General features: G+C 42.5%; 2 protein-coding genes across 2 annotated transcripts in view; both read left to right on the forward strand.

Annotated features, from left to right (window-relative positions):
* Positions 1-46: 46 nt before the first annotated feature.
* On the forward strand, positions 47-3,372 carry LOC121870908 (oplophorus-luciferin 2-monooxygenase non-catalytic subunit-like). Its single transcript, XM_042372880.1, has 4 exons — positions 47-820; positions 1,122-1,280; positions 2,228-2,335; positions 2,798-3,372. Exons 1-4 carry the CDS (start codon positions 91-93, stop codon positions 2,938-2,940), a joined length of 1,140 nt encoding a protein of 379 aa, XP_042228814.1. The 5' UTR covers positions 47-90; the 3' UTR covers positions 2,941-3,372.
* Positions 3,373-13,305: 9,933 nt separating this feature from the next.
* Positions 13,306-27,795, forward strand: part of LOC121870985 — a 62,612-nt gene continuing 48,122 nt past the window's right edge. The window contains exon 1 of the mRNA XM_042372989.1: positions 13,306-13,394. The gene's annotated coding sequence lies outside the window, so the exon portion shown is untranslated. The remainder of the gene's footprint in view (positions 13,395-27,795) is intronic.

The raw sequence follows: 27,795 nt of genomic DNA on the forward strand, positions 1-27,795 counted from the left end.
ACACACACACATCATATAATAGGTGCACGAGACAAACGTTATCAGCGTGTCCTCAATAATCATCACGGTGTCAACACATTCCGCCCTAACATGAGACTTTTCCGTAACTTCCCCTGTATACTGCTGCTGGTGACGAGCTGTGTGGACGACAACACAGCAGGAACTATTGTCGACGCACCTCTTGTCTCTACAGCAGCAGGACACGTCGACAACCAACCTGTGGACGTTGGCGACACACAGATGACCGCGAGTTATAACACTACCCCAAGTGATGTGATGTGTCCCAACTCGGCGGCCATCTTCCCTTGTTTCTGCACCGTCGACTATAATCATAACATCATGGACCTGGACTGTAGCGAGGTGAGGAGCGAGGAGGAGCTGTCCGCGATCATGAGGACCTACTTCCCCTCCCCAAACTTCCACAAACTGATTATAAACAATAATAATAATGTGAGGGTGTTAAGGGCTGAGACGCTGGCCAACATCACCTTCCAGCAGTTCTGGATAGTTAACGGTCTACTGGAAGTGGTGAAAGATGGCGCTCTGTCTGCCAGCTACTCCACAGTCACTAGTATGTGGTTTGATAATAACAGAATTGATCATTTCTGTTGGAAGGAAATATCGTCATTTACAAACCTCCAGATGCTGTCCTTCAAGAGCAACAGAATAACAAACTTTCCAGTTATATCATCGGGCAGCCTCAGGTACCTCAACCTGGGCCACAATCCTCTGGAGCTGGTGCCTCTCCCAGCCCTCAGCGACACGCCAGCACTGGAGGAGGTATACTTCGACGGCACTGGACTACAAGATATAATCCCAGGTATTCCTTGGGACTTTTTCTGAGTTTCATTTCAATATCTTATGGAAAACTGCCTTTAGCATCTCTTCTTCTTTTTTAATGCTGGAGTAACTTCTTGGATAATTTCAAAGATACGTTTTGTGTTTTTCTATGCTGTATAACGTCAGTCACTTCAGATAATCCTGTTTCAAATTTCTCCAGTCTTTGGTAATGGGACGGACGCGGCGAACACACATCTTTAATTTATATCTAATAAATGTAATATGTCATCTGGGTAACAGGGCTTTTGAATCACCCTTTATTTGTTACCACCATTCCATAGGCACCTTCTTCGGCCTCCCCGAACTCTGGATGGTTGTTCTTGAAGACAATCATCTGACTGAGGTGCCCGAGGGAGCTGTGTGGTTCAACAGCAGCTCACCACACGGAGTTTATCTACGGTTCAACAACATCACCAGAGTGGACGTCTACGCCTTCTCAGGTGGGAAACATTTAATCTAGTTCTTCAGCATTAACTTAAACTTTGCATGATGTAAATCCTCGAAGCTCCAACATGGGACTCTGGTGAGTTGTACCAGAACAACTTCCTGCTTGTCTGAATAATACCCATTTTTCACTCTCTTATGTTCATTCACCCTATTGTAATCTACGTCGCACTAAGTATGATCCACTCAGTAGGGGAGTCGAGTTCCATTTTTCTGATTTTTGGCCAGTCATACAGCTGCAGCTTGTTGCCAAATTAAATTATTAGTGACACTTAGGTTCGTTCCATCATTATTGATTGTCTAGTAAATCAACGAGTTTCTCATGTTGGATTTTATCAAACTTTTTACGTTGTTGATGAAGACAAGATCATTCTCTTCTACATCTGGTTCTCGCTCTAAAACATCTTCTGAAGTTTATTGTGTCATCATCACTCGATACTTTATGATTATGTGTGCAACGATAAAGACTGACCTGGCTAAAGTCATCGGTACCGTAAATTTTGTCACAGTTTGGAGCTTGTCATGTTCGTCTCTGTTGTGTCAGCCACCCAGTCGACGGAACACTTGTCCTTCTCTCCTGGATAATGTGAACTCTGGTCCATCTTGGTACTGTCTTAAACACTGTGAAAGCTACAGATGAACAGCTTGAAGAAATATTAGAGAATTTGGCTACAGAAACGACGAACAAAGAAGAACTGATAAAAATATGAAGGGTTAGGAAATTAAAAGATAACTCAAGTTGGAGTGGAAACTAAAGGAACTTGAATAACTCTATTTTTTACTGTTTAAAACCTTTATTTTATATCATCAAAGTGAACGTAAGTTAAAGTTACGTGTGTAGGGAACTGCTGCCCATAATACTGTGCAACCCCCCGCCCCCCCACACACAGGTACGCACAGGTAAGGGAGTCAAGAGTGACACAATAACTTGTTGACTCCACAGGTTTCTTCTCTGGTGACACCATTGACTTGTCTTACAACCAACTGGCGGAGGTGGAGGAGGAGGTGTGGCGGCCGCTGCTCCTCAACGGTGTGAGACTCAAGCTGAGGGGTGAGTGGCCTGTTTTACTGTCTCTCTACACCCATGTGTACACCAGACACCCGTGTGTACACCAGATACTCATGTGTACACTAAACACCCATGTGTACACCAGACACTCATGTGTGCACTAAGCACTCATGTCTATCCCAAAAAATCATGTGTAAACCAAATACTCATGTGCACACCAGACAAACATATGTACTGTACGTATACCAGACATTCACGTGTACTTGGTAATAATTCAAGATCAGTTGACTAGACTCTGTTGAAGTGAACTTGTCTGTTACACAGCCGTACAGAGCACAAGCTGTGACACGCGCCTCCCCGTGTCCATCACAAAGCTAAACTAAGAACTTGTCTTCAACACAGGTCCCTCCCTGGTGACCTCAGTGACACAGTCGACCCCCTTATACCATTGTCTTCCTCTGGTACCTCTGTCTTCCTCATCTAACAGTCACCATCTACCTTCAGATAACCCTCTCACGTGTGGCTGTGACATCGCCTGGGTCGTATTGAACAACAACTTCCTCTCCCACATTGATGACCGGACGACCTGCTCTGACGGGGAACCTCTGGTGGACCTCGACCCCACCTGGTACGAAGAGATGTGTTAAGCGGGTCTTGGGTCAGTGGTGGATGGGTCCCCTGGCTTGGTTGCTGACGTGATCGTCGAGGTGATCATCTTTCGACGTGAGTTTAAGTTCCGGTGTCTGCTGTCCTGCTGACGACTCACACTTCAGAGTTCCTCCGATGCCATAGTCCTCACCTAAGGTAGGAACCCCGCGATGTCACACTAGATGGTGAGTTGTTCCTCGTATCAAGTTAATACAATACTCACATCCTCTCAACAAGACTTGTATCTCCGTCCTCTTGTGAAAATTAGTGTAAGCATGAGAGGCCGCAGGACCTCAGTGAAGGACCATCAGGTGGACGCTACATCGTCAGAAGATGAATCAGCGAGTACTTTAACAGCCAGGTGGTGTTGCTGTGGTTCAGCCTCACCTCTCTAACTTAGTTTACATTTTATTATTTGTATTAAAAGACAAAAAAAAATGGCAGTCATTTCTTACTCATTCATGTTTTCCCAATTATTCTTTGTATGACGTAAATTTATGAAGCAGACAAGTTTACTTCCCTAACTCTTAATTTCGATGCGTACTCACAGCTGGGTCGACTGTGGGTACTCAAGGCGCGAACCAGAAAGTTAAGCTAGCAAACTCTGTTGCTCCCGGACAGCAGGTAATGACTTAAGCCACAGACTGTTCAAACACGGTAATGAACAAGGGTCACAAAGATTATAGATGAATTAACACAAAATGTCAATTCCTCCGATTCTTGTCAGGACTTTAGTGATGCGTGATGACGTGTCTAGGTGAATCTACGTTCTTTTGTTGATTGAAGCAGAAGTCAAAGTCAGGATGAAGACTGGCGAAGCTGTTGTGAGGTTAGTAAGAGTCAGTGTGTCCAGTCGGTTGATCAGTGGCAGTTTAGAGCGTGGACACTACCTTGGTGAAGGTTTCCTACCCATGTTGAGCTAAGGACTCAGTGACTGACTGTGTGGCAACGAGTTTTAGGTTATCTAAGATACAAGACTGTATAAGAGACGAGTGTCATCAATATTTCCCGAACAGTCAATTCAGTCATCAGCGTCGACCATTAAACGCTCGCGCCATACCGTCAGCCTCAAGCACCGACCTCCGCCGTCTAGAAATTACATTTGAATACGGCCACACTACACCTGAGCAGATCTGTGCACCTCACCTGTTGTCCGCCCACCACTGCTGGGTAAGTACACTGATGTTGCAACTGTTACTTTAGGTTTGGACAAAACATGAAACTGAATGTATAAGATTTGGTGATGTAGAAGAACTGACCCGTGAGTATAGTGGAGGAGAATGGTTGGTTCTCCTGTAATGGGTGAACGGTAGAGGTATACCTACTGTATACTGTACTGGAGATAAGACACGCGGTGTATCGTACACCTGCAACAGACATCGTATGGTGGTGAGCACCCTCAGCAGTGTGGTAGTAGACGTGTTGCGGTGAATGGGAACTGAAATGGATTACTAGTTACCCATACCGAGAGCCGCTGTTGGTACACGTGTTAACATCTGCTGAAACGCGAATAAAAACTGGACAAGATGTCGCAAACTGCATATTTTTATTATATATTAATTATATTCTTTATATCCATTTAAATTAGGATCTTTTGATGCATAACAGCCACACATATTATATTTTGTGAAGCATCTGTTCTACTGTGACGGTGCTGGGGACGCTGCCACCACCTCCAGCCTCGCCATCAGTAAACACGGGGGCCAAAAGTGACATGTTTGCCGGAAACGTGACATATGAGGAAGATGTGACCCATTAGGCCAACATGTTGCTTCTTTGAGAGGGTGTGGGTGTGACTGTGGGTGTGGGTGTGACTGTGGGTGTGACTGGGTGTGAGTGTAACTGTTGGTGTGACTGTGGGTGTGACTGGGTGTGGGTGTAACCGTGGGTGTGGGTGTGACTTTAGATGTAGGTGTGACTGTGGGTGTGACTGTGGATGTAGGTGTGAGTGTGAGTGTAACTGCGGGTGTAGGTGTGACTGTGGGTGTGGGTGTAACTGTGGGTGTGGGTGTATCTTTGGATGTGGGTGTGACTGGTGGTGTGGGTATAACTATGTGACTGTAAGTGAGGAAATGACTGTGGATATAATATGAAGGTGTGGATGTTCATTAAAAGTGAAGTGGTGGCGGTGGTGGTGGAGTGGCGGGGAGACGATGTTGTGGTGTAGACAGTTGAGGCTGGTGTAGCCATCACTAACGACACCTTCTGTAGTTTAGTCGTTAATACATGACTCACTCTCCTGACGAAGGTTTAATATCATGAACTGCGTCGTAGAGTTTCGTTATTTGTCTTGTAACCATTTACGTGTCTCATTATTTTTTTATTAGAGTAATTTTTGAGTCTGTCTTTGTTGAGTCTTTCACTGAGCCACACAGAGCGAGGCGTGTTTGTTATTGTGTTATACCTGGGCTTAATAACACTCCCAGAGATGGTGTGCTGTAGAACCTTATAAAATGTGTTGTTGACTGACACATACAGCAACTGTGTTAAGGCATCTTTGAATCAGGTGTTTCTATCAGTCAGAGATCATCAGTGAGAAACAGCAGCAGCGAAAACCATTCATCATCATACATTATCTTAGTAGATATCCCGCGATGCTCGGTGGAAAGAGTTGATATAAGAGATAACATTACAGTGAGAACTTTATCTTGTTCTTGCTGAACATTAACTGCACTTAAGTTTGTGTTATTTAAGGCTTCTTCATCACTACTGCGAATTGCTCTAAATCTTTAACCAAATCTTGGCCACATTTCTTAACACCTTTCAGAGCTTCACTTCCGGTTAATCAATGTGTGTTGGCAAGGATGCGCGGAGTCCTTCACTGTAAATACTCCCTCACGGCAGTGGTATCTTGCAACCTCACTGGAGTTGCCAGTGGAACCAGTTGGGTGGTCGATAGCTAGCAATTGGCACCGTGTGTGCGTCTTCTTTAGTGCATCTACAGTATGTACACCATTGTACAAAGCCCCAAACACAGTCATGTATGTTTCAGCTTGTTTATAGTAATAAACATCCATTGACAGTCGAGGAATATTGGTTCCACTGAAAAATCGGTTTCTCGCCTTTTGTTTACGTTGTCAGCTGATCAGTGGTTGTGTCCGCGTCAACTACATCTCCGCAGTTACGTTATCATCTCCTGACTGAGACCAGGAAGTATAACAGTACACATGTTCGGGGACAAAATATAGTACACCAAGCAACAGCCCCTTTGCGCTTAGCTAACTAGACACAACCATCTGCAAATCAACGTCACATTAGAGTAAGGAAATGAACCTAGACCCCCGAACACAACGTGAAACACGAAGTTAAAAATAACCCTAGAAACTCTGTGTAAAGTTAATAATGTACTAGTGAGTCTTGTTCCCAAACCTCCCAGAGAAGACATTGACTGGGTAAGTGACTCAGACCTCAGTATTTAAAGAACGTCTTTCACGGACTTGCCAAGCGGATGATTGTGGTGGGCGTGGAGCGGGCTACTCCCGGAAACGCCTTTTTGGTATTCTAGTAATCTAGTTGTCTTATAATTTTAGATGTCTGTGACGCAAATAGATACCAGAGTTCAGACTGGGGAACTGACAGTCGTGTGTTTGTCAGAGACGTAACTGACTTTCTGATTCAATTGAGGTTGATTTTTTTTTCACGAATTGATTGAACAAAATCAATGAATGTATAAAACATTTTAGCCTTTATATAGGGTGCAAGACACACGATCATCGAATGAAACATAATTATTGCAGAAGTTACATCACACCACACATCCAGGTTTGCTTAGTGTCAAGTAAAATACTGTGGTGCGGGGGACAAACACACGGCACTCGTATGTTCAATTCTTGCAAGAGAGTTCTTTGTTCTCGCTTAATGGATGTAGGAATCATACTAAAGGTTCAATTAAACTCATTGAAATTAAGGAGAAGAGTTGATTTTGCTCGGGGTGTTAGTATGCAAGGCTGGAGTTGCCTCGGGTGGAGAGATGGAACCTCAAGTTAGGGGTCTAGTTGTCTCATTATTACCATGTATATTGACATTGCTCCAGTCAATTACACAGCTGTATATGGGCGGTTGTGTACACATTCTCAGGAGGGTTAAGGTGGTAACCTGTACGGATATAAAGTAGGCTCTGGATGCCCTTAAGACTGCGTTAACGTGTATCTGTAATCCATTGTTTACATTGGCCACCACGTGTGCCAAGACCCACGTGCTCGCGATCAGCTGGCAGTGAGGTGTGAATCAGCGAGGGTCAGCAGTGATGGCAGGGAGTCACTCAAGTTTAAGATGTTACTAAAACAATTATGCAAGAAAAAACAACTATAGAGGCTCGCTGTCATAGTATCTCGACCCTGAACAAATGTGTGAAATAACTAACTAACCTGAAGACAGATTAAGTTGTAAGCAAACTTTGGATACTTCTATACAGTAATAAATATCACATACTATAGAACGATAATAATAAATGTAATGGAGGATGGTGGTGGTGCAGGAGCCCTAGTGACTGGACTTGTCGTAAAGGGTGACGTCACACTGTTAACTCTACCCTGTTGCGCATTTCTGGTTAAAATAAAAACAATTCGTCGTCGTGTGTCTGTGTTGTTTGTTTACCAGAGAGATTCGTATCTCCCTTTATTTTACTCGGTAGTCTCATGAAAAAGATGAACTTACGTTGTATAGATAACAGAGATTGTCATTTTTTTAGCAGAGATCATGTCATTTTTCAATGGGTGTTGCCGAGCTACTGTTTACATTGTCCCAACATATAAAGGAATGTTGACTCACTCAAGACTTAGAAACATGTACCGTATGACTTCCTATATGCTTAGTTCACTCTGACAGCAGCTGGTGTTGTGGTTGAGGGCTGATCATGGCCTCTCGTCCTGTCATAACTTATACTAATTGCATTACACGACCATTCTTGACGTAACCAAAGCTAGGAATTAGATTAGGTCAAAGAACAGAATGACAGTGGGTTAGGGAGAACCTTTGTTAACTTCCACAAGATACGACAGGAAAAAGACCAAGGAAAAAATAGATTAATTAACAAGGTCCCTGTAGAGGTGCTGAAGGGGGAGAGACAACAGTAATAGGTCGTCCATACTATCTTCAGGAGCCACCAGCACATGTTAGGTTAGGTTATGAACTTAACTGTGAAAACACGACTTTCCTTCCTTCCTTCCTTCCTTCCTTCCTTCCTTCCTTCCTTCCTCCTAGTGTTTACATCCCTTCTTCTCCCCTTATCCTCTTTCCGTCGTCCTTGTAACCCCCCCCCCACTCCACCACGTGTTCCTTCATCTCGTGTCAACATTGTACCACTGATCTTGGCATTGTCTTCCCCCGAGTTGTGCCAAGATCATCTCCAGACGTTTAAGAGAATTAGGAAGTAACGTAATGCTTTTAAAAACTTCTATTGATCATTTTAGCTACAGACTTTTCCCTAAAAATCCATCGTTAGTTTTCCAGAAGTGTTAATAATTGTGGATACTTGTGGGTATATTCTCTCGAAGTAATTTTAAATGTATAATGGAACTGCCTCACAATGTATTATAGAACCGCCTCACAATGTATTATAGAACCGCCTCACAATGTATTATAGAACCGCCTCACAATGTATTATAGAACCGCCTCACAATGTATTATAGAACCGCCTCACAATGTACTCACAATGTATTATAGAACCGCCTCACAATGTATTATAGAACCTCCTCACAATGTATTATAGAACTGCCTCACAATATAGAACCGCCTCACAATGTATTATAGAACCGCCTCATTATGTATTATAGAACCGCCTCACAATGTGTAATAGAACTGCCTCACAATGTATTATAGAACCGCCTCACAATGTATTATAGAACCTCCTCACAATGTATTATAGAACTGCCTCACAATGTATTATAGAACCGCCTCACAATGTATTATAGAACCGCCTCACAATGTATTATAGAACCGCCTCTGTATTATAGACTCACAATGTATTATAGAACTGCCTCACAATGTATTATAGAACGCCTCTATGTATTATAGAACCGCCTCACAATGTATTATAGAACCGCCTCACAATAATTATAGAACTGCCTCACAATGTATTATAGAACCGCCTCCAATGTATTATAGAACCGACTCACAATGTATTATAGAACCGTCACAATGTATTATAGAACCGCCTCACAATGTATTATAGAACTGCCTCACAATGTATTATAGAACCGCCTCACAATGTATTATAGAACCGCCTCACAATGTATTTTAGAACCGACTCACAATGTATTATAGAACCGCCTCACAATGTATTATAGAACCGCCTCACAATGTATTATAGAACCGCCTCACAATGTATTATAGAACCGCCTCACAATGTATCCATCTGTCAGGTTAAGGTAAAGAGCGTGAGCCAGAAACACCCACCAACTGGCCTCTGTTGTCTAGGTTGAGGTTCACGATATGAAGGTCCTCTCACGATTCCCTCCTACCTCCTCCTCCTACTACTCCCCCTACTCTACCTACTCCTCCTCCTACACCTACTCCTCCTCCTACTACTCCTACTCCCCTCCTCATACTTCTACTCCTTTCTCCAACTTCTAGAAAACACTCGTCAGTAAAGTTAATGCTGTGTAAGTCTTTTAACGATAGAACCTAATCTTAATACTGCTAATAATCTCTCCTCCAGTGACTAACTTAGCTGAAGAGAGTCGTCAGTGTAGAAGAGTGTGTGTGCGTGTGTGCGTGTGTGAGTGTGTGAGTGTGTGCTTGTGTGAGTGTGTGCATATGTGTGTGTGCATGTGTGTGCATGTGTGAGTGTATGCATATGTGTGTGTGAGTGTGTGCATATGTGTGTGTGTGAGTGTGTGCATGTGTGTGTGCATGTGTGAGAGTGTGTATGTGTGTGAGTGTGTGTGAGTGTGTGTATGTGAGTGCATATGTGTGTGTGTGTGTGTGTGTGTGTGTGTGTGTGTGTGTGTGTGTGTGTGTGTGTGTACTGCCGCGTCATAATTGTAGTTTACAGTGCAGGAACATAACCTTTATGTCATACCTAGAGGCCGCCAAGCACAAGACATTTACCTATCACTAAGGAGAGAAGCACAAGAAGAACGGATGATTAAGATGATTATTACAGGTGAATTTGGAGACTTTATCATGATGACCGTTAGCGAGGAGGAATATTTTCACCTTTACTGATGTCCTAACGCCTTGTCTATAAATTCTCTGCTATGACAGATCAAAACAGTATTACTTCTTGAGGTATGGCGCTGCACGCTGATGGCAGGTACACCCAACGCCACCCCACCCCACGCCACCCCACCCCACACCACCCCACCCCACGCCACCCAACCCCACCACCCCACCTGAGATCGGAGGGGGGGGGACTGGAGCTGCACCTTCTCACACACACAAACAAACAAACACACAAACAAACACCGCCTCACCACCGACTACATATTTAGGTTGGGTTGACTCCAGTCTTCCGCTAAGTCTATTCTGGGACGCTGCTCCGTGTTCCTCTTACTCATATTAACTATATTTGTAACGTAATGTAACCTAACCTAACCTCATCAAGTCTAACCTAACCTCATCTAACCAAACTTAATATAACCTAACCTAACCTCGCCTAACCTCATCAAGTCTAACCTCACCTAACCAAACTTAATATAACCTAACCTAACCTAGCTGACCTACCCTAACAATCTAACCTTACCTGATCTAACCTAGCCTAACTTGATATAACCTTATTTGACCTAACCTAACTTGACCTACTAATGAGGGAATCAGAAGGTGATAAGTGTGTCGCACATTACATCCAACCACGGATAGTGTCTCTCTCTCTCTCTCTCTCTCTCTCTCATTACATACCAAATCACACAAGAATGTACTCTACTTATCCGTTACATTTTTGTCGATAATCAAAGAATGTCTCTCTGAAAGTCGTCACCAATCTGAAAATGTACAGTATAAATCTTCCTTCAAAACCACAACAGAGTGACACGGCTCCACCAACACTGAACACTGACTTATAATCAACTACACCAGTAAGTAAACGCCGAACATACCAATATATATAGCCGTAGCTTTCGTATCAGTGGCAAGAGTGGTGGTGGAGTGTAGTTAAAATAGTTGGTTTACCACAAATAGTAATAATACAAATAGTAATGGTAACAGCTATCTTATAAGTTCTCGAGAGTAGTTGTAATTTTACCGAGTTGCCTTTCAATAGTACAATTACTTACCGCCTTGAGTACGAAAGATGTACTCATTCAACTTTAGTTCATAGATACGATAATTAAATATCTTTAGTACAGTAAATTATCTCCTTAAGCCTAGCTAATCATTTCATTTCACTCGTAAGATAACACGACCCCTAGTACGATAACTTTCAAACATCGTACCCAAAAAGATCAAAACATGCCACACCTTCACTCATTAACTATAAAAAACAACAAAATTAATACCTAGGGGTTATATAATTAACAGCTATATTAATCTATGATAAAAAAAAGTTAAAGGAAAATGGTTGGCGGTGAGGTTTAGTGGCGTGTAGAGGACCTGTATAGTGGTGCTGGCTCCGGGGCTTACAGTACCGTACCTGCCTCAACACCCACACCACACTTAACTTGTGAACTGTAGTGGGTGTATGGCTGCCTATGTGTACAAAGCGTATAAATAGTAATTGTAAATTATGAACAACAGTGTGTATAAAATACAGTGTATACCCTATGAATGAATGAGTGAATGACAGTGTACGTGTCTTGACCAGACGCGCGTGTGTGTGTGTAATAATAATAATAATGATAATAAACGGTTTATTAATAGAGTTGCAGCCGGTGGCTGAAAATACAGACTTACATTTGATTTAGACATAATGATATAATATGCATTGAATACATTTACAGGGCTGTACAGTACATAAATCAGGAGTTGTTTATTATTTTAACAGTAGATGGGATGGTGCTGTTCTTATATCAACCGGTGCGGGCTCTTATGGGCTGAATTTTGTTGTAGTGGCGGACTGCGCGAGGTGGGTGGGGGACTGCCGGTGGCAAGAGGTGGCGATGACGAGGGTAGTGCATTAGTTGGCTGCCAAACCTTTCCAGTGCTTGGTGGTGGAGGTCACTGAGGGATGGCATTTTCAGGGTGGAGAGAGCGTTGGTGTAGTCGGAGTATTCTGCGCCGAGCATGATTCTGCAGGCCCTTTTCTGTACCTTCTCTAGCTGACGTGTGTGTGTGTGTGTGGATGCGTGTGTGTGTGTGTGTGTGTGGATGCGTGTGTTTATTATCTGTGTGTGTGTGTGTGTGTGTGTGTGTGTGTGTGTGTGTGTGTGTGTGTGTGTGTGTGTGTGTGTGTGTGAGTGAGTGAGTGAGTGAGTGAGTGAGTGAGTGAGTGAGTATGAGTTTGTATTGTGTGTTTTGTAATCATTTCTGCGAGTTGGTAGGTGTTTGAGTATGTGTACATGTGTGTGTTTGTTGTGTGCACGGATGTCATAATCACAGGGTCTGGCGTCTCCTCTTGCCGTGTCAGTGTAATAAAAAAATTGCAGCCATATGAAACTTCCGCCCCAGACTTGGTGATGCCATCCAGGCCACCTCCACCCACCTCCACCTCCAACCACCCCCACCTCCACCCATCTCCACCTCCACCCATCTCCTCCTCCACCCACCCACACCTCCAACCACCCCCACCTCCACCGACTTCCACCTCCACCCACCTCTACCTCCATCCACCCCCACCTGCATCCACCTCTACCTCCATCCACCCCCACCTGCATCCACCTCTGCCCCGCCCTCTCTCCCCTCCTCCACCCTTCCCTCAGTTACCTGGTAGCGTCACTTATGTATACGTCAACCAATATGCGACACACACACACACACACACACACACACACACACACATATATACATATATACGTGGGCACATGGATGGTGGGAGTGGCGTCGGTCGTTACTAGGGGTCACATCAGGTGGGTCGACACAGGTGCGTCAGCGGCAGTGAGGCAGGAGAGGCTGTGAACGGGACGACAATTAGGACAGGTGTAGGGAGGAGGAGGACACCTGGTGGGCGGCGCGGAGTCCCATGGAGAACTCTGGTAAAGTTACGCGTCACGGACCATCTTAATGTGGGTCAACAAGAGTAGGATCTTGCAGGACAGGAGTCCTATACATGTGAGGACGTCCAGAAGGTGGACACACAGTACCTGGGTGTGGGTTGAGGTAAAGGAGGCGACACATCTATGATTGCAGCATGGGCGAGGGATATACGTGGTGTGTGACGGGTGGTGGTGTTGAGGGCTGGCCCTAGTCCAGGGCGTGAGGTGGGGGCTATTTGTGTGCGTGAGGTGGGGTGGTGGGGGCGGAGGCGGAGGCGGCACGGACTGAGGCAGGAGGGAGAGCGGCAGTGCCAGCCAGGTGCCACCTTCACCCCCAGCCGCCAAGAGCCAGTGCCGACCCGCCGCCCGCGTCTTACTACTGAGAGGTAAGTAACCAACCCATCCCCAGCGACCTGGCCACGACCTCGCCGGGACACTTACCACGCCCCTGTCATCAGCCTCATCACCTCTATAGTTCTTTATCTTCTTTTGTATCTCTAAACTTCTTTCAAAAGTGTAAGAAAGAACAAAGTGAGAGTGAAAAGAAACAACTAATGCAAGATACTGAAGTGCAGTGACACATGTGAAGGGAACAACACGAGATCCTTCAACTCTAGGCCATCTATTGCTCCCTTCCCAGAAAACGCTCAGAAAGTATTGTACTCCATAAGGACACATTATCTAACAGCTCAGTAAATGTTAAACTCCACCATAGAAGATACGATGAATAACTATGTGATTTTGTCTCCATAAAGAACTCGCCTGACTGGTCAATAAATCAAAATATTCGCCAAGAAGATTAGGGAAGTGGAGCGTGACAAGGAAGGTAAGGTGTGGGGGTGAGGCAGGTAGGCAGGCAGGTCCCGGGGTGTGGCCAGGCGGCGGGGTACTCTGAGGGCCGACCAGCGCTCGCCTTGTGACCAACATCTCTAAAATTAAGATGTATTGCTTGTAAAGAAAAGAACATAATTTGGCGACAAAGTTAGTTGACAGTAGAAGATAACATCAAAGAGACAAGTGCAGTAAGGCAGCGCTGTTGGGCTCCTGTTTATGTTACATTTTGAGTGTTTTATCAAGTTCATATGTGTATGTAGGTGATTCACACACCTCATGGTCATTCCTTTCATACATATTGTTAACACTCACGTCTAAACCCATCCTCACACACAACCCGCCTTAGGAAAACATCTGTTAACAGGTGAGTCATCTCGTGCGTCACCTAAGACTGTGAACTAACACATTATTCGTCAGTCTGCAACGACATGTTGAGGGAAATTGGAAATAATTTTCATTGACCACCAAGAACCAGAGATCTTACTCTACTTAGGTGTGGTTAGTTCAGCCTTATACACAAAAACCTCGCGGCAGCCTTTTGTTTGCAAGGAGAAGACTTTATTACCTTGATATTTATTGACTATCTAATGGTAATATTTACGATGGTTATAATAACATTCTTAAGTTTCATCCGCCCGCAGTCACGAACCTTTGGCCTGAACTTCTTATATTATGTATACATTGTGTGTGTGTGTGTGTGTGTGTGTACAAGATTATTTTGGGGGATTGGGGATGACAGTTAAGAACGTACTGTCATAAACTCAGAGTGGTGGTGGTGAGTGTAAGGAACACACACACACACGGCAGCAGACCTGAAGTCGTAAACAACTGTACAGTGTGTTGGTGGCCCCGACCTTGCTGGTGTATCCTTCCAGTAGCTTCTCTTCTTATCCATCATGGACCAACACGTCTAGTACTTTAAGTTCCTAAGTAACTACTTCTGCCTTGCATCTCCCGGCGCTATGTCTACAGTGTAAATTTAATTAATATTTATTGTTATACGTTGAATATTTTGTCTCCTTGGGGAAAACCTGACTGTTGATCGGTATACACTGTAACGTAAACCTGGCTGTAGACTGGCATATACTGTAAACGTAGGTCGTCCACACTCACTCCTCCGTGACGGGAAGTTGGCAGAGTGTCCAGTGAAAAACGCTAGAGAGTGTTTTTGTGCGGTAACTTAAAGAGCATTGTGTAGTGAGGTGGGCGTAGTCTCTGGCAGGGCTAGTGAGTGTGACACCACCTGTCACAGGAAGTTGGGACTATATGTACTGTAGCCTGGGTCATCCTACACGGAAGATATACTAAAACACCTACACTCGCCCTGTATGTTTCTCCAAATGGATTTTAACCATTTTATGAGGGGTTTCGTGTTTATGGCGCCTGGGTCTAGTTCTCTGCTCGATGTCGATATAAAAATAGACAAAATTAATCCTCACAGACAAGTAACAGTACAGGAAAACGTAAGTTAAAACACCTTATTCTACAGTTCAACTCGCTAGTTCATCCTCATGGTCTCTTTTAATGTAAGCTCGTGAACTTTACACTTTGTTTATTAATAGTGCGTGGGAGATGTGACGTGCGCCCATTCCTCCCTCAACTTAGATGTTGATGTTGAGGCAATAGCTCCTGCCAGCTGCCTTGTCACCACCAAGATGGATAACGTCACGGTAGGTGAAGGACGTCACAGCTTTTCCGGTCCGATGACGTCACTTCCGGTGTCTCTGTATTGTAGGGAAAGACTTATCTCCATCTTTTACCACATTAGAAGCTTCGATACAGTGTTTGCTTGTATTGACTTGTTCCCTTGTTTTGTCTTCCTTGGTCAGTGCGTCTGTTTAGTTATTAAGGATGAGTGTGATTCTTATAAATGAGCCTTAGAGTCAATATGGCTGCCGAAGCTTTCAATAAACTTACCTCACCTACAGTACATCACGTCAGGGTATACTGAAAACACTGTTTGTAAGTCCTTAAATTCACAGTCTCTGAGAACAACCAACAAAGAATAAGACATCAGTCATCACAATACGAAGACATAATAATGATAAAGATAATAATAACAACAACAGCAATAAGAAGAAGAAGAAGAAGATTAAGATTATGATTAAGATTAAGATTGAGATTGAGATTGATAATGATAATAACAATAATTATACTGAATCCTTAAAGATAGGTTCTTAGCCATTTGGTATACAAACAAAGGAAATGTTTCAGAATAAGAGTTTAACGTAGATCACAGAGTACGTGTCCAGGCCGCGCGTCACGACGACCAAAATAGTAGAGTACAGGAGGGTGAGGCCGCTGCTGGAGAACGAATGGTTGTGTTGTGTCACTACTGTAGGAATTCGTCTCTGGATGACGTCACTGATTCTTGAGAAACGTTGTCCTTAGATGAAACGTTACTACTGTCAGACTGTCAAACGTTACTACTGTCAGACTGTCAAACGTTACTACTGTCAAACTATGTAGTGTAGATGGTAGATACTTCGCCCCATGACAGTCTGTGAACTTTCTGACAGGCACACCGCTGTTACAACACAAAGTCACTGGTAGATGCAATGACACTTGATTATAACACATGATTCATAACTTCTAAATAATGTCACACAACTGCTGGAGAACTATACAGCAAATTTCGAAAATACGACGCGGCTTATAGAAGAAAAATATCGAAGAGGGAGAGTGACTATAACACCACGTCAGAGACACTCTCCCTTAGAAGAGGGAACACAAAGCCTTCACTTCTGTGTTGACACACAACCCAGCCAGCTGCTTGACCTTGGCACCCCGGAACACAAACTCTCTGCCAGCACTATTATTCTACCTCTCCCACCCTCCTTCACCCTTCCTCACCCTCATTCTCACACTCCCTTACCTTCCTTCACCCTCCCTCATCTTCCCTCACCCTCATTCTCACCCTACTTCACCCTCACTCACCCTCCCTTACCTTCCTTCACCCTCCCTCATCTTCCCTCACCCTCATTCTCACCCTACTTCACCCTCACTCACCCCCCTTACCTTCCTTCACCCTCCCTCATCTTCCCTCACCATCATTCTCACCCCATTTCACCCTCTTTCACCCTTCCTCACCCTCCCTCACCCTTCCTTACCTTCCCTCACCCTCCCTCACCCTCTCTTACCCTCCCTCACCCTCCCTCACCCTTCCTTACCCTCCCTCACCCTTCCTTACCCTCCCTCACCCTTCCTTACCCTCCCTCACCCTTCCTTACCCTCCTTCACCCTTCCTTACCCTCCTTCACCCTTCCTAACCCTCCTTCAACCTTCCTTACCCTCCTTCACCCTCACCCTCGAGATATGTGGGTCATTTTTATACTCGTTATCGTAGGTTTATTAGTTCACAGTTGTCCTTGAATACTCTGCTTACATCTGTTTACGTAGGTTTTATTGTTGGCACTCGGATTATCCTTGTGGGCGAAGATTAAAATATTGGAAACACGATTCTTCTTGGTCATGTTTCTCTTGTGGCATCAACACACGTCTCAGTACTGCTTGTAAAATAGGCTATTAATAACTGTGAGTAAATAATAATGATAATAACAGTAATAATATTAATAATGACACTACTATTAATACTAATAGTAATAATAGTCTAATTCATCAGTGAAATAAATTGACTGAATAAAATCTAGACGTCAGTGAGTGAAGTAAACAAAGCTTCGGTCGCCGCTCAGCTGTTGAGGTGTAGTCGTCACACTCGTTTACTTACTCTTCTTGTTTTGCTGGAAGGTGTTTACTGTTCAGAAGCTTCAGGATAATACATCTTATTGTGTACGGTCTAGTGATCCTTCCCCTCCTCTAACCTTTCACTGTAGTGTGTGTGTGTGCGAATGCGTGTTTGTGTGTGTGTGTGTGTGTGTGTCAGAGGTTTATTCGGGTCACAGCTGTTCGCTCCTTAAGGTTCAGGTTTATTTAAGAATCCTTCCTGTTGGCAAATACAATAATCTATTTGTGGGAGAATTCCACTCATATATAATAGATAATGTTAGCTCCTGGTGTAGTAAGTGGAGCAGTAAATTGATTTCACTGTTAGATTTATGAACTGATAATGTACGGAGGCAAAAAGTAGCCTAGATACGTCACCTTCCCTCCATTTATTTATTTTTTGCCATGTAGAAAAATGGTGCCATTATGTGTGTGTGTGTTTGTGTGTGTGTGAAAGAAGACTAAACACCTGTAAGTGGTCAGGTACTGTAACTTAGACACCGTCACTGTTGAGGTCTTGACTAAACTGTAACTCCTAGTAGACGTGAACACCACCTAACTGTGTTGCATTACCTTGACATAGTCCCTCTGAGCCTTCACTGTAACACACACACACGAGAGCTATATTCAGGTAATGACGTGTTCGTACCAAAAACTCCCCCCAAAAGCTCATAGTTCCACCCACCTTCACCTCATACCGGAAATATGTGTGAGGGTGTTCAGCCAGCCTGGCCCTGCGTGGCACCAATCTGTCAGAGTTGAGATATTTTCCCATATCAAGGTATACCTGGTGGTCTTAAATTTCCTTATCTAACGTCATCTGAGCGTCAGGTGTTTGGCAGAGTAGAGCCTCGTCTGCCGCTGCATTTTAAGAACCTCGACAACGTAAATATTTCCCATTTGGGGATTAAAAAATCTACCAGACTTGGAGGAAACTTTTCTTATTAACTAACAATGATTTAAGGAACACCCTCACACGTTTACCGCTCTCTGGTTCCCTTTAAGAGAGAGAGAGAGAGAGAGAGAGAGAGAGAGAGAGAGAGAGCCGATTAATAGGGTAAGATTTGGTCCAACGAAGGGAAGGAAAAAAGACTAAAAACGAAGTAAATGTTTACGGCAAGTTATACAGACAGATATGCGAGCGAATATTGTAAAGACCTTAACTGAGTAGAGCGATTGAGCGAGATAAGAATTGGCAAGGAACAGAAGAGACTGACAGTGTAGGGGAGAAAGATATATAAAGAAGAGATAGGGACATATTTGTGATTCTAAATTATATAAAAAGAAACATTAAGTTATTTTAAGCAGGAACACTCTTGGGGCACAAGCTTATAATAATGAAAACTTTATATCTTACGTATGTGTTGTTGTTAAGGGTAGTTCACTTATAGTATTTTTCAAAGACTGGTAACCTGTTAATGTGTACAAAATCACACCTGTGTTGCCTAACCTTATATCACCTGCTTTACAGTCATTTGAATACGCCAAAGTTGACTTATCACTGAAGGTCGTATGAGACCATCTGTGAAATGAATGACCTGCTTGTTACTGTCTCTTCGCCGCCTTACATAACTGCATTGCCTTATGATGTTACCTCAAAGTGTGTACATGGCAGGAGGAGGCGCGGCTCACCTCAGGGATGGTGCTGTAAATATCCCCGCCTCTCACCTGTACAGTATGAGTCTCCTCACTGTCGCGGAATAATGTCACTTACTTTGAGTTTATAGCATGACTTTAAGGTTGGTTTTTCTACTAGTGACATTTATAAACTAGTTTTCATATTAACTCGAATTTTTATATTTTATCCGTCATTACTCTGACATTATAGCTGACATTACCAACACAGGAGATGGTGTTGTATACATCACTTCATTATACCGAGAACGTCTCCTGTGCCAGTGTTTGTTTTCTGTACAGTCGTGGGCTTCCACCCTTAGCGGCATCTGGCACACGCCGGCCGTGGCTTCCCGGCAGCTGGTGCTACGACGTGATTCTAACCTGTTGCCATCTTAGTCGTTGCCTCAGTAGTTAAGACCAACATTTACAGAATTACATTTTCGAAACTTAATACTTTAATGTAACGAATACCTCGATACCTCGTAAACACAGGAGGACATCCCCTGTATGTTTATTTTACACCTTAGGAATTTAAATTGTTTCTATGGCTGATGCTTACAAAGAGGGAACCATTCATAGGTGATGCCCTCGACTGTGCGTCCACAAGTATCAACTCTCAAGGATCAAACTCATGTGAGCGCTGCTTCCGGGTTAAAAAGATTCACGAAAATCTTCTCCTTTGATAATTAACATAAATGATACAAAAATATACTGCACATAAAAGAGGATTACCTGAAGATTAACCCCCAGCCTATTTAACCTTAAGATTAACTACCCTAACGCTTACTTATCATGCCTTCAGTTAACATAACCCCCCTCCACCACCACCAGGTAGCGTTCGGGCATTTACTCATCAAGGGAAAGAAGCGGTGGGGCTGATTTTCAGGTGACCCCGATAAGTTGAAACACCTCATCAACTTACACACCCGGAGATAATAAGCCTCAGCAGTTACCATTAATTTTAAGGTTTTTATCCTGGATTTTGAAGAGACAAGAGTGCCTGAATAACTTGAGAATTTTGGCCCATTTCATGTTAGCGCCTGAACCTCCTCACACTTCTTAATGGGGAACAGATAAACCGAAAATCAACATAAAGGCCTTGGGAGGTGGTCGACAGGTAATTGAGTGATGGTCGATAGGTAATTGAGTGATGGTCGACAGGTAATTGAGTGATGGTCGATAGGTAAATGAGTGGTGGTCGACAGGTAATTGAGTGATGGTCGACAGGTAAATGAGTGATGGTCGACAGGTAAATGAGTGATGGTCGACAGGTAAATGAGTGATGGTCGACAGGTAAATGATTGGTGGTCGACAGGTAAATGATTGGTGGTCGACAGGTAAATGAGTGGTGGTTTACAGGTAAATGAGTGATGGTCGACAGGTAAATGAGTGATGGTCGACAGGTAAATGAGTGATGGTCGACAGGTAAATGAGTGGTGGTCGACAGGTAAATGCCACCTGCGAGTGATTTGCTGCCACACTGTTAGTGCCCATAATCTGACTATGATACCGACTGTCTTGTTGCCTAAAATAATGGATGATGGATAAACTTTGTTTCTGGTTCATTATTGATCAAATATTACTGATGAATGTTTTCTATAATATAATCGATTTATCTTACTTAGCCTTAATATAGTGATAACCTTTCGTGATATATAATGAGGTAAATAATGGGGTGAAAATTACATCAAGAGAACATTACGTGTTAACATGTATGGGAAATAAGACTACAGTACAAGTGGTCCAAGAAATGATTAAAGTTAGTGAGGGCTGGTGAAAAACGTGATTTCGGTGATGTAATTAGTCACCCAGCCAGATTCAGTGATGCGATTCTAAAAGGTACATGGGTCAACACATGTGTACCAACCACCACCACCGTCACGCACTTGTACACCTGCGCTGCCGTGTCTCGAATGTGTGACGTGTCCTACTGGTGGTCTGGCGTGTACACGTGTAAAACAGAACCTATTTCTGAACGAAATAGTTTTAAATATTTCCCTCTGTACGTAACTCGTGTATGAAACAGTGCAACATTAAACACTGTGTTGAAACTGGGAAAGATTTTAAGGCAAATCAAATGAAAGTTCTATCTCGTATACTTTTGTTTACTTTGAACTATTTGAACTTTATAAAGGAAGATAATACCACAACACAACCAATCTTAAAACTTGCCAATCTTCTTTAATATTCTTCTTCCTGGCGTAATATAGAGCCTTAACTGAGTGTATTACTGACCTCTCTAGCGTCTTAACGATCAGTTGTTGAAGTAAGAAGACAGCTGAGAAAAAAACATATTGATTTTATTATATTCCCGCTGTGTTACTCGTCACTGATACGAAAGAGAGAAAGCAGGAGATGGCTCCTCCGTCTGGTTTCCTGAAAAGCACTTACGTTGTACCTCTGTGATGTCCGCCACCTGTGACCTAGATAACCCCGCCAGCTGGCTCATGACGGTACAGGTGTTGCCCTCAACACCTCTGGCAGATCTGACCTCATTACCATCTGTAACTCATTAGCTCAGTCATTATGCTCTCATCACGGGTGTCGAGCAGATTAGATGTAATATTTGGCGTCTTTTTTATGTTTGTTCGTTTAGTTATGTTAATAGTCATCCATATTTATATTTAGTCTTTTAAATTATTAGCGACGGACACATCTGTTAATAGTTTAAGTGACAGGAACTCATCTTTATTTAGCCCACAGAATGAGGCTGTTATATTACTAGTGATGTACATCACACACACACACACACACACACACACACACACACACACACACTGGCATGTGTTAAAATACACCTCACCCTGGGTGGGAGAGGAATCCACGGTGTTTGTGTTCCTCATCTGGTGAGAAGATCGTCGCCAGAACTGAGAATAACTCACTCATGTTAAATAAAATTACATCACCTCAACGGGAGACTTGTAAAAGAACTGTTTGAAGTGCATCTCGGACATCTCAGTATGTAGTGTATGTCGTGCAAGTCTTGATTTACATTCCCCGCGTCATGTTCCAACAATCTAGTGAATGTAAACACACTACAAATCGCCTGGACCCCGCGCAGTGGACCGAGCTGTGGCATCCGTGTCATGCTCACACTGCAGGCTGGTGGTGGCCCCTGTGGCACTAGGCAACCAAGCCTCTCTCCCCGCCATCCTGACAAGTGTCTCACTTATAGTAGCATATTACACGATGTGATGCTCCCGGGTGGGCGGTTACGGTGCGTTCACCTGTATGTTGGTGTCCACATACCTCAGTACACAAAGTTAGATGCCTGCAAGTTTACTATTTTTCTTTACACTTTTTTCATACACAGGTCTTAAGTTCATTCATTTTTAACCGTGTCAGCTGTTCTGTAAGTGACTTGAGTACCAACGGACGCACACCCATATCGAAAGAAAAAAGTGAATTATCACTCAATGGTTCTTCGCCAACCAGACGTCAAGCGTAGGCATTCACCAGCCAAGTATACGTACGTCAGTCTTTCCCTGTTGCTAGAGCATTACGAGTGTGTTATGTTCAGCTGTTGCACCTGATGTTAGGACTCATGCCAACAAGAACTTCACTTAATCAGTACAATAGTTCGGTTTTTAAAAGAAATCAGTTTTGTTTGATAGAATTACTAAACAAAGGACCGAGCAAACATGAAAGATGAACAAACGCCTAAGATGAACAAACGCCTAAGATGAACAAACACCCAAGATGAACAAACACCTAAGATGAACAAACGCCTAAGATGAACAAACGCCTAAGATGAACAAACACCTAAGATGAACAAACGCCCAAGATGAACAAACACCTAAGATGAACAAACACCCAAGATGAACAAACACCTAAGATGAACAAACGCCCAAGATCAACAAACACCTAAGATGAACAAACGCCTAAGATGAACAAACACCTAAGATGAACAAACGCCCAAGATGAACAAACACCTAAGATGAACAAACGCCCAAGATGAACAAACACCTAAGATGAACAAACGCCCAAGATCAACAAACACCTAAGATGAACAAACGCCTAAGATGAACAAACACCCAAGATGAACAAACACCTAAGATGAACAAACGCCTAAGATGAACAAACACCCAAGATGAACAAACACCTAAGATGAACAAACGCCCAAGATGAACAAACGCCTAAGATGAACAAACACCCAAGATGAACAAACGCCTAAGATGAACAAACACCTAAGATGAACAAACGCCCAAGATGAACAAACACCTAAGATGAACAAACACCTAAGATGAACAAACACCTAAGATGAACAAACGCCCAAGATGAACAAACTCCTAAGATGAACAAACGCCCAAGATGAACAAACACCTAAGATGAACAAACACCTAAGATGAACAAACGCCTAAGATGAACAAACGCCTAAGATGAACAAACACCTAAGATGAACAAACGCCTAAGATGAACAAACACCTAAGGTGAACAAACGCCTAAGATGAACAAATACCTAAGGTGAACAAACGCCTAAGATGAACAAACACCTAAGGTGAACAAACACCTAAGATGAACAAACACCTAAGATGAACAAACGCCTAAGATGAACAAACGCCTAAGATGAACAAACACCTAAGATGGACAAACGCCCAAGATGAACAAACACCTAAGATGAACAAACGCCCAAGATGAACAAACACCTAAGATGAACAAACGCCTTAGGAAACCCAAGACCTGTTTTTTCCTCACCGAGTGCAAAAGGTTCACTGGGATGTTTGTTTACCATTATCTTAAACAACATTTCCACGCATTTTCTTTTTTTTTTCCTTGACCACAAAACCCAAAAAAATGGTATATCTATATATTCACTTATCTCTTTATTTCTTACTGTTCTACATTTCTTTGCTTTTTCTTTTTTATTTAGCTATTTTTTCCGTTAAATTTACTCCAGGAGGCAGAAAACAGCTTAAAAGTAAGATGTTTACTTTTTCTCTATGTCACAGTTTGAACATCGATATTTTTCTTTAATTTAGGTGGAGGTGAGATGGGAAGGAATGTGGGAGAAGTGTCATGAAAGATTAAAGAGGAGCAGCTGCGTGTGGCAGAAGGATGTGAGAGTGTGAGGAAGGAGGGAGGAAGGGGCAGGTGGGAGAAGGAATGTGGAAGAGAGGAAGAACGAAGAAAAAGGAGAAAGAGACAGAGAGTAAAAGAGTGTAAAGGGAATATTAAGAGAACAAATTCGAAGAAAAGAAGAGAAAACAAAGAAATAAGACAGAAAAATAGTGAGAGAAAGAGGGAAGGGAAGGAAGAGGAGGAAGAGGATCAGGGGGAGGAGGAGGAGGAGAGGAGGGAAAGAGGGGAATAAACAAGGAAGACGAGAGTAACAAACAAGATCATTATCATTACTCACCTGCGGCACCACACTTCACCTGCTGGACCCCACCTCATCTGCGGCACCACACTTCACCTGCGGCACCCCACCTCACCTGCTGGACCTCACCTCGCCTACCACGTAAAAGATCGTCGTGTATACCTGTAGTTCCCCTAAAACTAACATTTACTTGTTATCACCTACACAAAACCCGCGGATATTAACACCACAAGACCAAAATTAACCTTACCTTTTTAACTATTTATCGCTGGTTAAGATAACAGTTGGATAATTCATGTTTTTATCCAGGTAATTAGTCGACCAAGAGTGTTTACAAGTCTTATGTGTTTGACAATATTTATGTTTCATTTCAACGTTTGATACAATATTTACTGTAACTTATTTACAGTGAAAAATTTTGAGGTGTTATCAGAGGTGTAAAGTACTTGAGTGTGTGTGTGTGTGTGTGTGTGTGTGTGTGTGTGTGTGTGTGTGTGTGTGTGTGTGTAAAAGTTAGGTAGATACACACACACACACACACACACAGATTCAGAGAGAGAGAGAGAAAGAGATGTAATGGGGTTACATGTGTTTGATCAGCAGCTGTTGGTGTATATGTGTACGTGTTCATGTGTAATTACGTAACTTTTTCTACGTAGTTTACCTCCAGCTAACAACATTCTCAGCAACATCATCATCATCATCAGGAGGAACTGGTGCCATGTCGTAATTTTCGAGGCATTGCGTGGCCAAGGTATCACCTGGGAAGCGCTTGGCAGGTGAGATGACACCCTGGTGATGCATTACCCAACACCTGCCTCTCCCCAGCCCCCCTCCCTCAGACACCTCTCATACCACACTCTTTCAGCATCAAACTTTTTTAACCAAATATTGAGAGAGAAAGGGAGAAAAATAACATAAACAGAGAGGTAGACAAAGATTTTAGCATGATATACGAGTACAAGGACAAGCCTGTGAGTATACAGAGTCATAGACGCACACTGACGAGCCACACACACAGAGAGATAGAGAGAGAGGTAACAAATGCGAAAAACAGAACTACAATATCTTTTCTTAACTCCAGTATTGTTTTCTATTTACTGTGAAGGTGTCGTAAACTGGTTGTCTACCTCAGTCACCCTCCTCCCACTGCCAGGAGAGACTCGTCCCCTCACTGGCAGCAGCCCCGCGCCCCTTCAGCTGGCACAAGTGGTGTTAGAGACGCCACCTGCTCCACCTGAGTTTGAAACACGAGACTTGTGTTGCACATCCGCACCTAAATTACACATTTCATCTATGAAAATTGAACGAATGTAAAATTTTCTTATAAATTTAAACATTAAACATAGATGAGAAAGAAATTAGGAAAAACTGTGATATTTTCCATTAATATGTGAATTATACTTTCCTTGATTATTTTCCCGCCTTCCACAAAGCCTTGGTGAGAGAGAGAGCAGTGCCATGGCGGTGGGTTGTTGATACTTTGTGATTGTATGTTTGGTCGCTGGTGATGTTTGCCGCCCAGAAGTTGATAATCTCGCCCATATAGTGTCATAACTGCGAGTGAAAATGTTTCCCAGAGAGTTTTACAACCAATCAACAGTTGTGTCAGTTCCTCACTACCTCGTTGAAAGTCGACACTGACCATCTTCTTCCACTATATACCATCGTTTAATCCTTGCTGACCTGCTTAATCTCTCAAATATGTTTTACTTGTTATACGGACATAAAAATATTCAAGTTAATGTGGATTCTTGACTTCATCTTTACTTCCTTACCTTTATCACGCGGATAATGAACTTTTTTCTTCATCTTTTTTCCTTTCTTCCTTTTCCTCTTCTCTTGTTAAACTTTTCTAATTATCTGATATTAATTCTTCTTCCTTTCTTTATTTCTTTGGATTTTTTCTCGTTATACTGTCGGCTTTTTAATATTTTGAGAGACAGCAAAGTAGCAGTCTGTACAGCCACTGATTAGGTACATTCTAGTTCACAGTGTTAGCGGCACCAAACACTCAGTTAAACACGAGAGAGACGACGACACATCAGAGTCTACATGAGTCACATGAACGTTGAATTATCTTCATAGCCTTAAAAAACTTAAAAGTATCACTCATCTCCGTCTATTTCGTTGTTACATATTTATTATTATGCTTAAATATTTACAATAGAATGTTTCGACATAAAGTACATCACAGTAGGTTTATGTTGTCGAGTGGGTGTTGCAGGTAACTCGAAGATGGAGGTCTTTAATACAGTTCACTAAGAAATATTTTCTATACAACTGGAGAACTTATAAAAACTGAACAATATTTCGTAGGCAGGGAGTGTGAGGGTCGAGTGTGTAACATATGACTGTGACACACACCTGACCTTGGAGTGCAGATAGGACAGGTTAGGTGTAGAGGCGACCAGCACCTGTCCAGTATCTTACCGTGTTTATTACCTACAAGAATGTGCTGGCTGTCTTTCGGGTGCTGGTATCTGATGATGATAATGACGTTGTTCAAGAAGGTAGTTTATATAATACTGAGTGATGATAAAAATAAGTTTAATGGATTATAATGTAATATACATGATAAGTATGTAGTAACACATCTACCAGAGCTTCCATCGGTGTTACATTAGCTCGGCGGAATTACATACAAGCTGAACTAAGAGTAAGTTTAAATATTAACTTTACTAAAGTTACTCCTTAACAGCTTAACAAGTTCCCAAGCTATGAGTAGAAGACGAATATTGAAACTCAAGACACATAATGTAAAACAAAGGATACTTTGTCCGAATTGAAAGTAATTAATATTTTATTATTATTATTAAAAAATGGATAGTGAATAAAAGAGAAAGAAAGAAACTCTTGCTTGTTAAAAGAATCCTGGAATGTTATACGGGAGTAATACAACGCACTGACCTGGGAGATATAAATAGACCAGAGGTAATGAAACCTGGCGGGATATATCCGTAGAGTTTTACGCTAGCCTTGCAGTGTTGCCGCACGGTGTCATTATTTAATATATATATATATATATATATATATATATATATATATATATATATATATATATATATATATATATATATATATGATCCATGAAAACGTGGATAAGGTAAATCTTATCTTGAGTAAAGACGAAAGCTAAGGTGCTCCGTTGTTTCCCTTTTCCTGTGTGATTTTATATATATATATATATATATATATATATATATATATATATATATATATATATATATATATATATATAAAATAGGTGGGTATTGTAATCTTTATAAATCCAAAAGACGTCGAGGTCCTGACAC

Source organism: Homarus americanus, unplaced genomic scaffold (genome assembly GCF_018991925.1).
Source record: "Homarus americanus isolate GMGI-L3 unplaced genomic scaffold, GMGI_Hamer_2.0 scaffold52512, whole genome shotgun sequence".
NCBI lineage: Eukaryota > Metazoa > Arthropoda > Malacostraca > Decapoda > Nephropidae > Homarus > Homarus americanus.

What these genes read in the sequence shown, in the direction of transcription:
- LOC121870908 (XM_042372880.1), top strand. Translation starts at nt 91, where the DNA reads ATGAGACTTTTCCGTAACTTCCCCTGTATACTGCTGCTGGTGACGAGC. An exon ending in ACTACAAGATATAATCCCAG is followed by an intron (nt 821 to 1,121) that starts GTATTCCTTGGG and finishes ACCATTCCATAG; the next exon opens with GCACCTTCTTCGGCCTCCCC. An exon ending in TGTGAGACTCAAGCTGAGGG is followed by an intron (nt 2,336 to 2,797) that starts GTGAGTGGCCTG and finishes ATCTACCTTCAG; the next exon opens with ATAACCCTCTCACGTGTGGC.